General features: G+C 42.7%; 1 protein-coding gene across 1 annotated transcript in view; it reads right to left on the minus strand.

Moving 5' to 3' along the window:
- LOC131592498 (CBP80/20-dependent translation initiation factor-like) overlaps nucleotides 1-16,462 on the minus strand; it is a 565,386-nt gene that overhangs the window by 298,780 nt on the left and 250,144 nt on the right. Inside the window, exon 9 of the mRNA XM_058864047.1 lies at nucleotides 10,587-10,663. Coding sequence (XP_058720030.1) covers nucleotides 10,587-10,663 — 77 coding nt within the window. The remainder of the gene's footprint in view (nucleotides 1-10,586; nucleotides 10,664-16,462) is intronic.

Here is a 16,462-nt window from a genome sequence, read left to right on the forward strand (position 1 = left end):
AAGGTCCCTATGACTTTATCGCTTCGGGGTGCGGGTATGCGTGTGTATCCACAGATACTGGGTGTCCTAGTTTAGGGCAAATTAGGGAGGAAAACTCCAAATGGGGATTTCCCCAGGGAAATTCCCCTCCCCACCAACTGGTCCGGGAAAGGAAAAAAAAAAAATTCTTTGGAGAGAAGTGGAAAAAGCTGTTTATTTAACAGAAAATTGAATAATATTAAATAATAAAACCTCTCGCTGTTCGATGGATGGCAAGTCTAGGAAGAAAAGTCCTTTTCATGTGGTGTAGCTCAGCTCGCTCAGGTTCTTATCAGTCCCTCTGGCGCTGGAAAGTGCCGAGGCCCAGGCCCCGGTGGGCCACAGGCGTGAGCTCCTGGGGTTTGGCTGGGTGTTCAGTCCAGAGCAGGCTTGCACAGATTCAAGAAAAAAGGGAAAAAAACAAAGGTCCAGGGAACTCCTCTGCTTCAGCTAGCTAAAACTAACTAAAAACCAGAGAGAAGCTCTGTCCCGCTGTCTGTCCGTGCTGCAGACACCACAGTCCAGGAGTGGGATGTGGGGGAGTGATGTTTTTCTTTAACACAAACCGCGCGCTTCTTCTTCCCCCTCTCTTGCTCTCAAAGCCAGCCTTAAAGGTGCAGAACTTAATATATAACATAAACCAGACGATTGGAGATACCAGTATCATAAAGTCACCCCAGGACACTGGGGTACGCTGGGTACCTGCAAAGTGGGTTCATCCTGACCTGTGACCTCAAAGGCAGAATCTGGCTGATGAGTGGGCTGGAGACGGTGACAAAATTGAAAGTCATCAACTGGATGGGCCATCGGATGATAACTCAGATGCAGATGACGTGAGTGATCACCCTGACGGCCCATCCACAAGCAGACACTGATGCTGAAAACATTTTTATTTTTAGGTTTTTTTTGTAATGGAGAAAGGGTGAGATATCACCCTGAAACTAGAGCCTTCTGATTGTCTAGAACATTGGTTATTTTCTCTGTTATTTTCCTCTTTGATTGTTTAAAATATTGTTCGTTCATTTTTCTTTTTCTTTTTTCTTTTTATAAAGAAGAAAGGGTGAGATGTCGCCCTGAAAATTAAACCTTCTGATATTGTTTTCGTAGTTTTTAGACACTTTCCCAGGGAAGTAACTATAAACATAGATGTTTATACATTCTTTCTAAGAAACGTCTTTTGATGGACTGTCACTGTCGGACACAGAATGATTCACACGGAAGCAGCTCGAAGTCTGATGAAAGAAGTAAAAGTTTATTTGTTCATTCAGTATTTATAGTATTTCGACAATGACCAGGGATTGGATAGTCAGGTTGCCACCTTCCCAACCACACTGGCCATGAGAGACGTCCATCAAAAGGTATATCTTTAATGGAATGTGTAAACACCTATGTTTATAGTTACTTTCCTGGGAAAGTGGCTAGAAATTATAAAAACAATATCGAAAGGCCTGATTCTCAGGGTGACAATGGACGTTTTGCACAACCAGTATGATTGGGAATGTGGTAACCTAACTATCCAATCCCTGGTCATTGTTGAGAATCTATAAATACCGGAGTCAGACAAATACAAGTCTTTTTTTTCCTATCATACATTGAACCGTGTCTGTGTAAATCATTCTGTGTCCTATAGCAACACCTACCCAGCTGATGGTTAAGGGGCTTGCTCTGTTCAGCAAAGTCAGGCAGCCTCAACAAGGAGTTAAGTGTGGGTGAGGGTTCCTCATCAGGCATGTGCATTTTCCAGGTATAGACACCATGAAATTATCTTCAGACACCAGAGATACTTATGGCAAGCATGGTCTGAAGTGGAGACTGCTGCCCGTAAAGGTTCTCAAAAAGTGCCAAGGCGGCACTATCTGCGAACATGAAAATGTCTTGGTGGAAACCCTTGCTTTCCTTGGCTGAGAAGGGATTTCCCCTCCATAAGATGAGGGAAATGGGATGCCCAGTTTCAAGTCTTTGTTCTCACTGAAGAGACCCCAGAAACAAATCCCTGTCCCACCACTTCCTCCAGTGCAAGATGTTTTGGCTCAGCTCCTCCCACAGCTCTTTGTTTTTCATACTTCCTTGTTTCTGGTCAACATGGGAAGGCAAAAAAAAATCAAGGAAACCTGTCCTTATAAGATGGCCAGACTAATTTTTTTTGTGTGTTGGGGTGAACCATCCTCCAAACTCCACTGACCATATCCCCTCTGAGCATAAAGGGAACTTTGGCACTCAGTTCATAAATGATTAACATAGTTTTGGACACATGGGGTGGGAACAAGATGGTGATCTAACTGGAGATGCTTTATGCCATCTTGTCTAGCTCCCACTCCATTTTGGTGCAGGTGTTACAAGGTCTGGTGTCTGCCAGCTCCTTGCATGGATTTTACTATATGCTAGGGTATAGTAAAGTCAGAAAGTACCTCAGACTTGATTAGCATAAGAGATCTAATAGCCAGGATGCCTTAGTAGGAACAAACAGAGCTTTGAAGATTGCAAGAAGATTGAATCAAGCCTGGTGACAGGGAGAAAATTGAATCAATGTTGAAAAATGCATGTTTGTATGTTTGTATGATGTTTAACCTAATCATTGTAGTAAAAAAAATACTAGTTTTACTAGAATAGTATATAAGCAGATGTAACCCACAGTAAAATAGGATTCTGATCACCAAGTCAGTTGTCCTCATCTCTCTCCATCGCCAATACTAGGGTATCTGAAATAGCACCTGTGATCATGGAGGTGAAGCCCAGAAGTCTGATAACAGTAGCATGTTTTGCTGGCCGTACAGTCTTTCAATCAGCTGAAGAGATGGAGAAAAACAATCTGCAAGTGTCCTGAAGCTATAAAGTCTACTGGCAGCTTGGTAAATCATGTTAAATTTAGTCTGCATAACAGAGATCACCAATTTTGTTAAGATAAAAAAGGGAATAAAAAGTCTTGTGTTGTAGAGTTTTTATGTAATAACAAAGCAGATCTCAGTAGAGAGGTGGCAAACCTGCAGCTGGAAAACACACCTGGCTGGGTCCTGCCACTGCCTCCTGCCACTAAAAAAACAGGAACAATGAAAATAAAGGATTAAATTTGCTTAGATGAGTATCTTTTAATCCTTCTGCACTATGCCTTTAGCTAGACACACAAGGAGGACAGAGCAGATATGGAGAACAGTAATGGATAAGCAAGTCCTTAAGTCCTGCTCATGTGGAACATATCCTGTTGAACTCACAAAGGTTATATTTCTCTTAACATTAGCCTTGAGCCCACAAAGTGCTTTGATATTTACAGAAGTACATTTTCCCTGCATCATATGAAATGCAAAAGCCTTTTAGTTGTTGCTAGCATCAGGAAAAGAGCTGTAAATATGGCATCGCATTTTGTGGTGCTTTGCTGACAGGATCACAGCCATACATCTGCCTTCAGGGGTGACTCATGGCTGGGCATATTTTCACTGATAGCCTCAAGCATGTAAGGGCTTAGCACTGATCACAACGGTAGAAACAAGAACAGTTGTGTAAAACCCTCATCTCACCAGAGCTTGAGACATGGGTGACAGGCAGAACAAACTCCCTGATGGATGCTACAAACCAACTGCTCCACATTACTCCTACTGGCATTTCACATGGACAGCTCAGCTAGTGTGAAGACTACACATGCAACTCTGGGAATGGTGCTGGGGCAGTCAGGTTTTTCTTAGATGAACCAGTTCAGGATTGATGCTAGATATAAAATTGACTGAACTTCAGATGGCTTCTGCTTGACCCCTCCTGATATCATCTTTGCCCTGCTCCATCACTGCCTTGCTCAAAGAGCACCTGATGGACTAACTGGGTCCCAATGATATACCCAATAGCCTCATGAGAGGGTGTGGGAGTAACCACAAACATGGGGAGGAAGGACCTTGTGCCACTGCAACCCTCTCCAGTTCCTTATACCTGTTATTCCCTTGGTGGCAATAAAGGCTGGCCTTCCTCTGATTTCCAGTCTTAATTAAATGACCAGTTTTAACTGTTTGCTATTCACAACAGCATGTTTCTTCAGTAAAAACAGTCCTTCTCTGTCTGCACCATTTACCTCCAAGTACCTTGAAAGAATCTGCATCTGCTCCCAGCTGCAAGGACATTGGCCATGGTCCTCAACATCCCTGGCTGGGACAGGCAGAGCAGCCCCTTGTGTCTCTGGTCATCTCAAAGCCTGGAGACACACCAGCTGCACATGGGCGAAGCACAAGGGATCCATATTTTCTCTAATGAAAAGGGGAATTCAGATGCCTTTTGCAAAGAGGGGATTGATAATCTCAGTCTTTTACTCCATCCTCCCTAAGACATGGGGCTGTGTTTCCCTCTGTCATCCTCTCCTGTCCTTGCCCATAGATTGACCACTAAAAGCCTTGTGAGATACCAGCCAACATCTATGCACATGAGGATTTCCTTTAGATAAGGTATTCAGATTGATTTGACTTCTGAATCCAACAAGATGTGATTGAATCAATGTCATTATGATGGCACAAACTTTTTAAGACTTCCCCAGCAACCTTTTCCTGTTCTTCAGCAAAACTATCCCCTTCCTTAGGTGACACAGAACCATTTCAGTACTCTTTTAACTAAAAGACCAAGAAGCAGGTACAAACTCACCTGTCTTAACCTGTTGCAACTTCATATATTCTTTGCAAATCCTATCTAAACTGAACAAGGTTTATCACTCCTACAAGGCTGGTGTAAACCTCTGTCCACACATTTTTTAGGCCATGGGGTTTGGTCAGCCAAGCCTTCCATCCCAAAACACATCATACCAGGATGCCATGGGATCTGGAAAAACCCTGTGCAGCACCAAGTTGACTTGCAAGGCTTTGATATATACTTAAGAAATTGTGGTTTTGGAAACGTTTTGGAAAACAAAGGGCCAAACTCAGACCCCACCTACCCAAGGAGAAAACATTCAAGCACAGCTTGTGGTCTGCTAACAGAGAGGCATTGGGTTAAGACCAGTCCGAGGAGACGACTTGAGAACTGGGTCCATTGTGCCCCATTTCCCAAAATATTTTTTTCTCGCAGGATAGGTCCTGCCACTGCAGAGGAAAACTCCCTCCTTGCCTAGAGTAGTTGCCTATGGGATGTCAAATCAAGTTGCCCTTGGTGATATCTTGGTAGGATGTATCTTGTATGATAGCAAACAGCAGAATAACATTTGGCACAATAAAACCCTCATTGGTGTTTGACACTTGCTCAGATGGACATCTATGAAAAATTTGCCTCCCCTGCTCTCGTTCAATAATCCCGTCAAATAGTGATGTCCTCCATCACCCTCATCAGGAGGTGGCAATTACACCTAATGTGTCTAAGCCAACAGAGAAAACACCAGGTGAGGGATTTCTGCTGGGTGAGGTAGGATGGGCAATATGTCTCCCTGGTCTCCTGCCCAGATTATAATCTCTTTGCAGTAGGGACCTCACCATGATAGTAAAAGGTCTTAAAATTTCAGAAAATTCTGGGACTTAGAAAGAAAGTTAGGTTTGGAAAGCCCTGGGAAAAGTAGGCCCTAGGCAATGTTAGGCCCTGTGCTTGCTAAAGATCAGGTCAAACTGCACCTGTGTAATCAGTAGATGATCATGATACAATTGTTAGATATGATTAGATATAATCATTGTTTAAAAAACATGAGGAATGTCGTGGTTTTAAAACAGTAACTAAAAAAATTACTTATTTCTTGCTGTGAGATATGGATTAGAGCAAGAGCAAAACAGGCTTAAAACTTAAAAAGGAATAAAGAAAGTTTATTAACAAACTACAAGAATAAGAACACCAGAAAAAACTTCCAGAAAACCCTTTTTATCCCCTACTATCCACCATTCTCTTGTTCACATGACAACATAGAGACAAAAACTTTGGGACTTTGGTGGTTAAAACAGTCCCAATTCCTGCTAGAGTCTTTTCATCAGTCTTTGTAGAGAAACAGAAGTCTTCTTCTGCTAATTTATGGAGTTTTCCACAAGAAAGCTATTTCTGTTATAGCTTTCTATTTCTCTGATGCCAGCTGCCCAGAAATCTTGTCATCAGTTCACTCCTCCCATTTCACATCACTCTGAGGTGTGTTATGGGTCAATGAGTCTAGGGATGTTATTTTTAAGGATGACTTATTCAAAGGCAAAAGTTCTCTTCATCTGTCTCTGTGAGCTTCCCTGGAAACAGTTTTCTCATTGGCTCTCAAGCAGCCTCAAATCTTCAACTATTACTCTATCTCACTCTGTTCCAGCACCTCACTGTATCACAATTATTCCACCTTTTGCTCAAAATCCAAACTTTGAACACTCTATTCCTCCCTATATACTCTGTCATGAATTAAAGGAGTTTTTTCAAGACCCTATTGTCCATCTCCATAGCTTTAACAGAAAAATATTTCAGCTTATAAAGCATCTCCTTATTCTCTAGCTTTTCTGAAGCTGAATTCTTTTCTTTACTGTCTCTGATAGTTTATAAAGTCTCTTTACATGTTGATTACTCTCTTTTTCTCTCTCTGGATAAAAGGATTAATCTGCAAGTCTCATCTGGGTAATGAAAGGGTTAAAATCTTGCCCAGGCTTTTGTAGATGGTTCTGTGATCTCTGCCAGAGCAGGAGCTGGAGCTGTCTTCGATAGAAGATTCTTCATGGCTGCTCTGGAGAGTGTGGTCGCTGTCTCAGACTGCCACAGGTCAAGAGCTTTTTTTCCTTTCTTTACTCGGCAGTCTCTGGTGAATTCCGTCACGGCAAAAACTGCAGCCGAGCCAGGGACCGGCCTGGCCAGGCCAGAGCCCAGGGCAAGCCCTGCAGGCCCCCCTCTCCCGGCCTGGAGCCACTGAGCCCAGCCCAGCCCCCGCCCGGGCCACATGGCCTGGGCAGGGAACGGGAGGCCAGCTGGAGCTCTTTTACCTTTCACAGCCAGGAAACAAAGAGACCAAGAAATTCCCAGGCTTAGGTCTTAAGGTGGTGTTCACAGGTTGATCCCACTTTTCAGTGGTCAAAACTGCTGTCAGTTCTTAGAAATGACCGATAATTGGTCAGGAGAAAAAGACTCCCATCAGTCACCAGCAGCTTCAACTTCCTTAGCTCTCAAAACTATCTTAAAGGTAAAGCCACCCCATGACAAGGAACAATGTTAGGGGGCTGGGGGGATCACGAGATATCCATGCTTGGGTAAAAACAATGCTTACAGTAGAACAATGTAAGTTTAATAATTAATATGTAAGTTATATAACGATAGAGTATAAAAACATGTTGAACTCAAAACCAAGTGGGGTCAGATTTGGGTATGTGTACCCCTGACAACCAGAGCTCTTCAATAAAGCACCTTCATATAATTATTCCGTGATTAGGTGTGTTCCTGAACGCTAACAACCACCTCATGTAGGCTTTTACAACATGCTGTGGTACCAAACTTTCCACCAGATGTGGCTCTGATGTTTATCACTGTTACCAAAAATGTGTCCAACAGACCTGCAGTGGTCCTTAACTGTGAAAGTTGAAGTCTGTTTTAATAACACCTCTAATTCACTCTTCATGTCTACCTTATGCAACAAATGAAGCATGCATCCCATGGAAAACTGACTCATGGAACATAAAAACATATCCTATATACAAGGAGAGAGCTATGATTGCATACTCATAGGGTTTCTTGTCCCCAAGAGAGTGAAAGGTACATGACAGAGACCTCAGGTAGGTGAGCTGTGATCCACTGCAATGTGGTAATAGCATTTCCTGAGGAAAGGTGATCAAAAGGAAGCAGGGAAAAGAACTATTTATATCACAGCTGGACATCAGTACAATTTTGCATGAGAAACAAAAGGTGCTTCACTAGCCCAAGATGTTGCCCCCTCCTAGTCCCAAATGCACCACAGAGACAAGGGGATCTTGAAAATCCCCTGTCAAACCACATGGCATGGGGAGAGGAGGGATGCTGAGGTTCCTAGACAAAGTCTAGGGGATGAGACCATGACTTTTCTGCTTAAATAATTATTTTAGAGACTGTTTCTTCACTTCAGCTTCCTCTACCTGGGCTTATTAGCTTTTTGCAATTAAAATTGTTTTTCTGTCTAAGTTTTGACAGCATTGTGAAAGACTTGGGCAAGGCTGCATATCCTGTGGTCTTTCCATTGAGATGAAGAACATATATGGCTATGAAATTTCAGAATTTTAGAAACCTATAATGTGCTTAAACAAGTGGAGAGGAAATAGATCACATAGCAGAAATAATTTGTAACAGAACATATAGGAATTTAGTTACTAGGTAAAAAACATTAAGATAAGATATATTGTGAAAACTCAGCAAAGCAAGACTTTGGTATTGTGAAAACCTGACAAAGCAGAACCTGTAGCTCCAGAAACCAGCCAGGACCAGGCTGGTGGTTTTGGTGTGGGCAAGCTGACCTGGGAGAGAGCCAAACCTCCACTGCGCCTGCCTGGAAGTGAAGGTCAAACAGCAAACACGGAGAAAGACCTTCAGCCTTCCCCCCAGGACCCCATGCCCCAGGAGGCATGGCAGCTAATTATAATACAAAGCGACAGAAGGCGAAGAATGGGTGGGCAGGGAGGTGTGGGTTTGTGGGATTAATGTGTATTTATACCTGGAACCTGTCTTGACTAGGGACACTTAATTTGGAGGAGCTATCCCCTCATGCGTCCCAGCTGGAAATAAAACATACTACTTTACAATTTTGGTTGTAAAGTCCTTATTCTGCAAATCACCATTTTATTTCATTTGTGACTGATTAGGGCTGAAACAACCCCATGTCTACTCCCCCAAATGATGCTGTATCAATTGGGTTTTAAGGCTTTTGTCTCTCCTCCTGGGATATTATCCCAGTGCTACTAGGTTTGGGCTGCATCTCACCCCTCCATCTTCCAACCCCAGCCCAAGGCAGTTTCTTTTGCTATCTCTCCTTCCCATCTGTGCAGGAGGCAGAGATGCCCTGGGGGCTGAATGCTTCTGTCTGCTGATGGTTTATCTAAAGGGACCAGAAAGAAATAGAAATAGAAATAGAAATAGAAATAGAAATAGAAATAGAAATAGAAATAGAAATAGAAATAGAAATAGAAATAGAAATAGAAATAGAAATAGAAATAGAAATAGAAATAGAAAAATATAAATATAAATATAAACGCACATCTAGTGTGATCCCTCCAACTGGCTGCTTTTTTGGATGGGAGGGAAGAACCAACATGCAGTTCCATGCCTCTGGTCCAGCTCAGTTTTGGGCAATGGGGGTTCAGGCAGAAGGTATCCTTTCCCTCAGCATAATGCACTCTTCATATGGCAGAGGAAGATCCCCTCAGTGAACTGGCATGGGAGCAGAATCTTCTAACCTCCACTGCAATTTCTTGGAGAGTTCAGTGCAGCACTGTGAGAAAGCCCACCTGATTTGATCTTGAAACACAATCAGACTTCAGCTTGGTTTTAACCATGTTTTGGTGATCACAGGGCTGCAACCCAGCTGAAACAAGACCCTTTTTTCCCTGAAATCACAAGACTAAATTGGCTTTTAAATTGCATACAGAATAAAGGAGGGAGCCCCAAAGAGGAGAGAAATGGAATTTACTGCTGAAGAACTGCCCTGCCCACAAAAGAATGTTTCTAGGATGCCTGAGCAAACTCTTTTCAGCAGTTTTTTTGGTCACTTGGTAAAATTCAGGAAAACAAAACCACGCAGAGAGTTAGCTACATCATGGCTGTTCATGAGTTAAGAAGCAATGCAAAGATTTGAGGACACACTCCAACTACTATTACAGGTGTTTGTAGGACTTCTCTGAAAATCCTCCTTGTGAGGCATCACAGTTCAAACGCAGATTTCAGCTGATTCTAGGAGAAAATATTGGCCACTTTTTCTTCTGTTCAATCACATTAACCTTGCAAACTCTTGGTTTTAGAAACTGTTGTCTCAACCACAGCAGAACACATTGGCAGAAATAAAGCTGCATGTACAACTAACTCCTTTATTTTCTGCTTATTTTTATATTTAACCATAGTCACGACTCCCATCAAGGACTCTATATGCCCTTGTATAATTAAATATGCAAGTTACACAATTAAATATCCAACTGACCCAATTAAATTAACTCAAAGGACTAAAGTTTCCAATTCCATAGAAACTCAGCTGCCTATTTAGCAGAGAGGCATCTGAGGCTCTCTACAACCCCCTCTCAACCAAACCATGTCCACTTTGTAGGCAACCCTGAATGTCAGCAAATTTTGCTTTTCAATAGAAAGAGGGGAAGCAAGTCCCAAGGACTCAAAGTTTTTACAGATAATACTTTGCCATCTGCCTCTTCTAATATAACTGTGAGGATCTGGCTATGCTGGAATAAGTATAAAGAGAAGAGAAGGTCCTTAAGATACTCCTGGAGCAATATAGGACATAACTCAGACAAACCAGGGGGATGGACAGACTGTATTTTCAAGATATTAGTGTTCAAGTAAGGGTTTATGCATTAACCCAATGTTGGAAGCTGCTGAAGAGCAGTATTGTCCAAAGACATTCCATGAGACAGTGGGAGAAGATGTGCAACAAAGAAGAGTAGATTTTAAAAAAACCCAAACATTAAAGGGGTTTCATCTACCTCCGGTTGTTTCTCCTCCTTCTGAACAGTTTTTTGGTGTGCGTGATTTCAGCTTCATGAGGCAATGAATGGTAATCCTGTAAAACAGAGGGAAAAGCAGTGATCAGCTTCAAGAGACAGGAGGCATCAATATGAAAGGGGTCAGAGTGAGACAGAGCTGTACATTCAACATGTGAGTGTGATAAAAGAAACAGCTGCCATCCAAACATCCCTACAACATCTCAGACCCTATTGAAGCAGGACTGGAAATCCACAGACTTGTACCCTCTCAGGGCTGTTAGAATGAGCAGATTAAGTTATCTGCAATTTCTGTATGGGAGAAACTGCATGGGGAAAATAGCTGGTACATGGATGGATGGATTCCAATACACACCATTGACAGGGAAATCACCCACTTCACACATGACACTGCTGACACTGGTGAACCTAAACCACCCACTTTCACTGGGCTGTTTCATTTGTATATTTATCTAAAACCCAGCTGTACAAATTTCTGTAAAGGGATGATGCTCAGCAGCCTTTTGAGGATATCAGAGTAAGCCAACAGGAGCTACAACTGGCAGGTGTGTTGGGGCTAATGCTCCCACACTATTATCAAGTCAACAACCACAACACAAACATCTCAATGAGCCTGCCTACCGTGAGCTAGTCAACACATCCCACCCTTGAGAAACAAAAAGCAGCATCCACCTTACTGGAAACAGCTGAGATTATAAGGATGTTAAATGATTTTCCCAAACCAAGACAGTGTAAGAGCTGTGTGTAATTCAAGCTGCTATCTTGCCCTCTTCTCCACTGAAGGTGCTCTTAGTATGTTTATCTGATTAAGGGGATGCTCTATTTATCACCTTACTATGAACATGGTGAAGATTTGTTAATGTGAGCAAAGAGCTTCGAGGTTCCTAGATGAAAGGCACTATGTAAGTGCAAAGTATTTTTTTTCATGGACCATAGAGCTGTTATAACCATAAATAACTTTATTTATGCAGTATTGTGTGGGAACTGACAATTGTCAAATAAAGAGATTTTAGGCTTCAGGCATTAGCTTGAGCCTGTGTGAAACCAAGTCACATAACTTTCTCAGACTGACCTGAGAAGTGTGGCCTGGAAAGCCTTAAGGAGGAATCAAAACAGTCCTTGGAGAAGGAAAACAACCTTTGCAGATGTTGTTTGGATTCTTGTTGTTTACTTGCAAGAAACAATCAAGGGGTGGTGTTCCCTAATTGTCCAATGATGGTGATGTGTTAATGACCAATGAGAGTTTTACCTCTCGGACCTTCTCAGACCTGTCTATAAAAGAAGATCGGGAATAATTAAACTTGCTCTCTTGTGCAACCCAGAAGAGAGTCTGTGTTGTGCTTTGCTGTTCCTAATATAGCACAACAGTATTGTACTTCCCTGGTGGCAATAAAAGCCCTGTAAAAGTCACTCCTTTTATTTCCATCTTAATCTATCTTAGCCTCTGAGCTCCAGCCACTGCTGATGAATCACCATGCACAAGGGATCATGAAGGAGCAGTATGGGCAAAGGCAAGGGCTGGGTGGAGATACATCTCATTGAGCAGCAGCTTTGTCAGATCGGCATGACAAAATAACTCACCAACTTAAAGTCTCCCTTTTTTGCATGAAAAGTCTTTAAAGATGACAGTTAATTTTAGCAACAGTTACTGAGATAATAATATTTTGAGTTTCTCTGGTGGAAGATGCAATGGAGAAGAAAAGTTGCTGGGGTGGTGTGGTAGCTTGGCATTTAGTGAAAGAAGTGGGAAACACCCACAGAAGTGATTTCTCTGGAGAGGCTGCTGGGAGTTTCCTCTGTGCTTGAGATCAGGCCAATAGCTGGCCAGTTGTGAGAACTGGCAGCATTTTGCACCACTGAAAAGTAAGTTCACCTTTGTGAATACCACCTTATAAAACCCAATCCCGGGAACCTCTTCTTTCTTTCTGGCCTTGAAAGGTAGCAGAGCTCTGGTGCGGCTGGCCCCGGCTCCCCCGCAGCCTGTGCAATCTAGGGGGGCGGCGCTGGCTTTTCCCAGGAAGCCCTCCCCATCCCGTTTAGGCGGGGTGGCCAAAGCCTTTCCCAGGAGGCCCCTGGCCTCAGGCTGGGCGGAGCCACGGCTGCTGACACTTGCCAACACCTCTCCCCCTCCCTCTGGCCCAAACAGACAGTGCCAGGCTGAGGACCATCCACTCCCTTTCAGTGGCTGCCAGGCTGAGAGAGGCACCTGAAATCCGAGACCATGACTGCCGGCATGGCCTGGGTAAGATTTAACCCTTTCACTACACAGATGAGACCTGCAGACTATAATCCTCTCTCCAGAGAGAGAAAAGACGAAGCAATCGACACGTAAAGAGACAACACAAAACATCAAGGTCAGTAAAAGAAGGAGTCAAGCCTCAGATGGAGGAGTGATGAGGAGATGCCAAATGGGGCTGAAATATTCTTTTGATAAGGCCATGGAGATAGACAATATATCTCCTTTAATTCATGGAAGAGTTTTGGGGGAATGAAGTATTCAAGCTGTAGATCTGAGCAAAGGTATCCATTGATGAAGCTAAGCAGATGGTAAAGTAGCTGTGATCCCATAAGATGCTTGAACAGAGAGAGAGAGAGAGAAGAGCTGATGAAGACCCTTTGCTTCCAGGGAGAGAAGAAGAAAACCTCTGTTCCCAGACATGATCACAGAGACAGATGGAGAGAACCTTTGCCTTTGAATGACTCATCCTTAAAATAATACCCCTTGAGTTCATGGCTCATGAACACACCTTTAGAAGGGCTGTGAAAATGGAAGGAGATGACAGAATTTGTGCCCTGGTGGCTGCCAGTCGTAGAAATTAAAAGCCATGAGAAAACTTTCTTGTGGAGAACTGTCCATGGAATGACAAGACAAAATTCCTCTCCCTAAAAAGTCTGATGAAAAGACTATTGTATAGTTGGTACTGCTTTAACATCCCAAGTTTCGTCTCTGGTGTCAGTTGGGAAAGGAAAAGTTGGGTAGGGGGAGGAAAGGTTTCTGGAGGTTTTATTCTGGTTTCTTATTATTGTAGTCCTGTTAATAATGTTTCTTTATTCCTTTTAATTCTGTTTTGCCCTTCTCCTAATCCATATCTCACAGCAAGAAATTAATAAGTACCCTGGTGATTTTAACTAGTGCTTAAAACCCACCACAGGTGGTAATGAATTTAGCTGTGCAGACTAGAGAAAGCATTCCCAAGTCTATGACCATCCTCTCTGACCATCTTCAAAGAACCTGGAGAAACTGTTGCTGCAGCAACCCTACAGGTCCCACAGCATCTGGAGCTTTCCACTTTGTAGACCTTCACTCTTCAAGACTTCAAGCCATGAAGCCATTAACCAAGCCCTTTGGTAAGTCCTGCTGATGGCTTGCATGTTCCCATTTGAACCTTGCCTTGGCTGCAGTGTGTTTCCTGAAAAGGTAGTTTCCTTTTTAATTTTTTTCTTCACTTTTAACTCTTTCAGAGAATATCAGATGCACCATGTTCATACAGTTTAGCACAGGCATTAGAAAGCATATTCAAGAGTAGTACCCACTCTCAGTGATCAATTTATCCTTCTCTCTCACTGAAGGACCCTTAACACACAGAGGTGCCACACCAGTCACAGCATCCTACATGATCCCTCATAGCAATGGTACAGGGGTCATCGTTACATGAAGTTGTCTGAGCTTTCCTGCAGATCTGCTCGTCCAACAAGGATGTGCTCAGAGACACATGTTTTTCTATGGTACTTTGTTCACATCCCTGTAACCAGCACCAGAAAGAGTTCTCTTCACACTCTCTAAATCTCAACTCACCACTGAAAGATAACCCATCTGACTAGTTAGAGGCAATTTAGGAGTAGGGAAAGCTGACAACTTGCTCTCAAGAGAGCTGTGATTGGGTTATTCCCTAGCTTACCAGGTCTGACTTAGGCTTCTCCTACAGCCAAACATCTCATGGCTAATTCTGTGTGGTATCTTTGATGCTTAATAGCTTAGAATCACACTGAGCCTTCTTCATTGCTGAAGGCTGTGGTTTGAGTTTTCCTCATCACTTATTTTCCCAGTCACTTATTTTCCCTGAATGAATAGGAGAAACTTAATATCTCCAAGATACAGAGCACTCTGTGCTCTGTGATGGGTCTACAAGAAGACCTACACAAGAGGGATGGTTGTTGCTCCTGTGATGCCTTGAGAGGCTACCTAGAACAGAGGCTAGACAGTGTTAAAGGAATAAATTAGATATTTATTGAAAAGGTCTTCAAAGAATACACCTTGGGCAGTACTGGCTGAGGCTACACCCAAGATGGATGACAGGTCACATATTTTCACACTTTTATAAATTTTGGTCCATTTACATATTTGGGTTAATTGTCCAATTACAGATTCAGGTTATGAAGTCACATCCTCCCAGTTTGCTCTCTTCTATTCACTGTTGTTTATACTTTTTGGGCCTGAAGCTGCAAAAGGATTGTTTTGTCTAACTAAACTGTGAGGAGAACTTCCTAACACTTTATATGAACTTCAGAGTTAAATACTAATGCAGTACAAAATCTGGAAAATGTGAAAGCTAAAACTTAAGGCATCACCTCCTTGATAGCAAAAGATTTTAAAATCACAGAAAATTCTGGGAGTTAGAAAGAAAGTTAGGCTTGGCAAGCCCTGGGAAAAGTAGGCCTTAGGAAATGTTAGGCCTTGTGCTTGCTAAAGATCAGGTCAAACTGCACCTGTGTAATCAGTAGATGATCATGATACAATTGTTAGATATTATTAGATATAATTATTGTTTAAAGAATCATGAGAAACTATGTTAGGGGTTTGAGGGTGATCACGAGAAATCCATGCTTGGGTAAAATCAATGCATACAATAGAACAATGTAAGTGTAATAATTAATATGTAGGTTATATAACAATAGAGTATAAAAACATTTTCAACTCAAAACCAAGTGGGGTCAGATTTGGGTATGTGTACCCCTGATGCCCAGAGCTCTTTAATAAAAGCACCTTGCATATAATCATTCTGTGATTATGTGTTCCTGAACGCTAGCATTTTTGGTGACCCAGATGGGACCCTGTGAGTGCTACTGAGCAAGTTTGCAACCCGATCATGCTCCAGCCAGCACCGAGGGATTCTCAGGGAGCCCATCCAGCTGTGACCATCTCTGCTGCTCACAACGTCCCCGGGGGAAGGGGTAAGGTGCTTTACTTTGGTTTGGTTGCCTGCCAATAAGACGCAGCAAAAGCTACACTTGGTTGGGCTAAAGGAATTCCTGTTGGTATTGCCTAGGCGCTGTCCATCAGACGACTGCGAAAGTGCTGCAGGTTTGGCATTTGTGGTGTATTGTAGTTGTAATATGGAGAATATTAAAGGGATTTTGGGAAGCAATGCTCCCATACTGTGAACTTCTCCTTTGGGGTGCTTATTAGCACATTGGAAACAAGGTAACTTTGAGGAAGAATTACATAAGGCTAAGTTAATTTTTGTGAGATTTCCCCACAGAAGAAGACCCTGGCGACCCTGTCTCGTCCACTGGTAGCTACAACCTCCCCTTCCTCTATTTCTTTACTTTGTTTTTTTTATCTCTCCCTCTCTCTCCCTCTCCTCTATCACATAACCCATGTTGTTGGCATTAAAATGAAGGTGCATTATTGCTGTTGTGATTTAAACTGAAATCCCTTTGTGTCCTTTTTGCACTCTGAGATCAAATGAACCTCTCACAACTCCCGCTCGCGTTAGCAGTTTGTAACATTTAAACTGGAGTCACAGACAGGATTTCTGACAGACAGAAGGGGCTGCAGTTTTGTTGTGCAGTTTGTATTAAGGAAAGGATATTTCACTCCAGCCGCACCTAGCCTGACACTCCCAAAAGAGTGAGCA

Source organism: Poecile atricapillus, chromosome W (assembly GCF_030490865.1).
Source record: "Poecile atricapillus isolate bPoeAtr1 chromosome W, bPoeAtr1.hap1, whole genome shotgun sequence".
Classification (NCBI taxonomy): Eukaryota; Metazoa; Chordata; class Aves; order Passeriformes; family Paridae; genus Poecile; species Poecile atricapillus.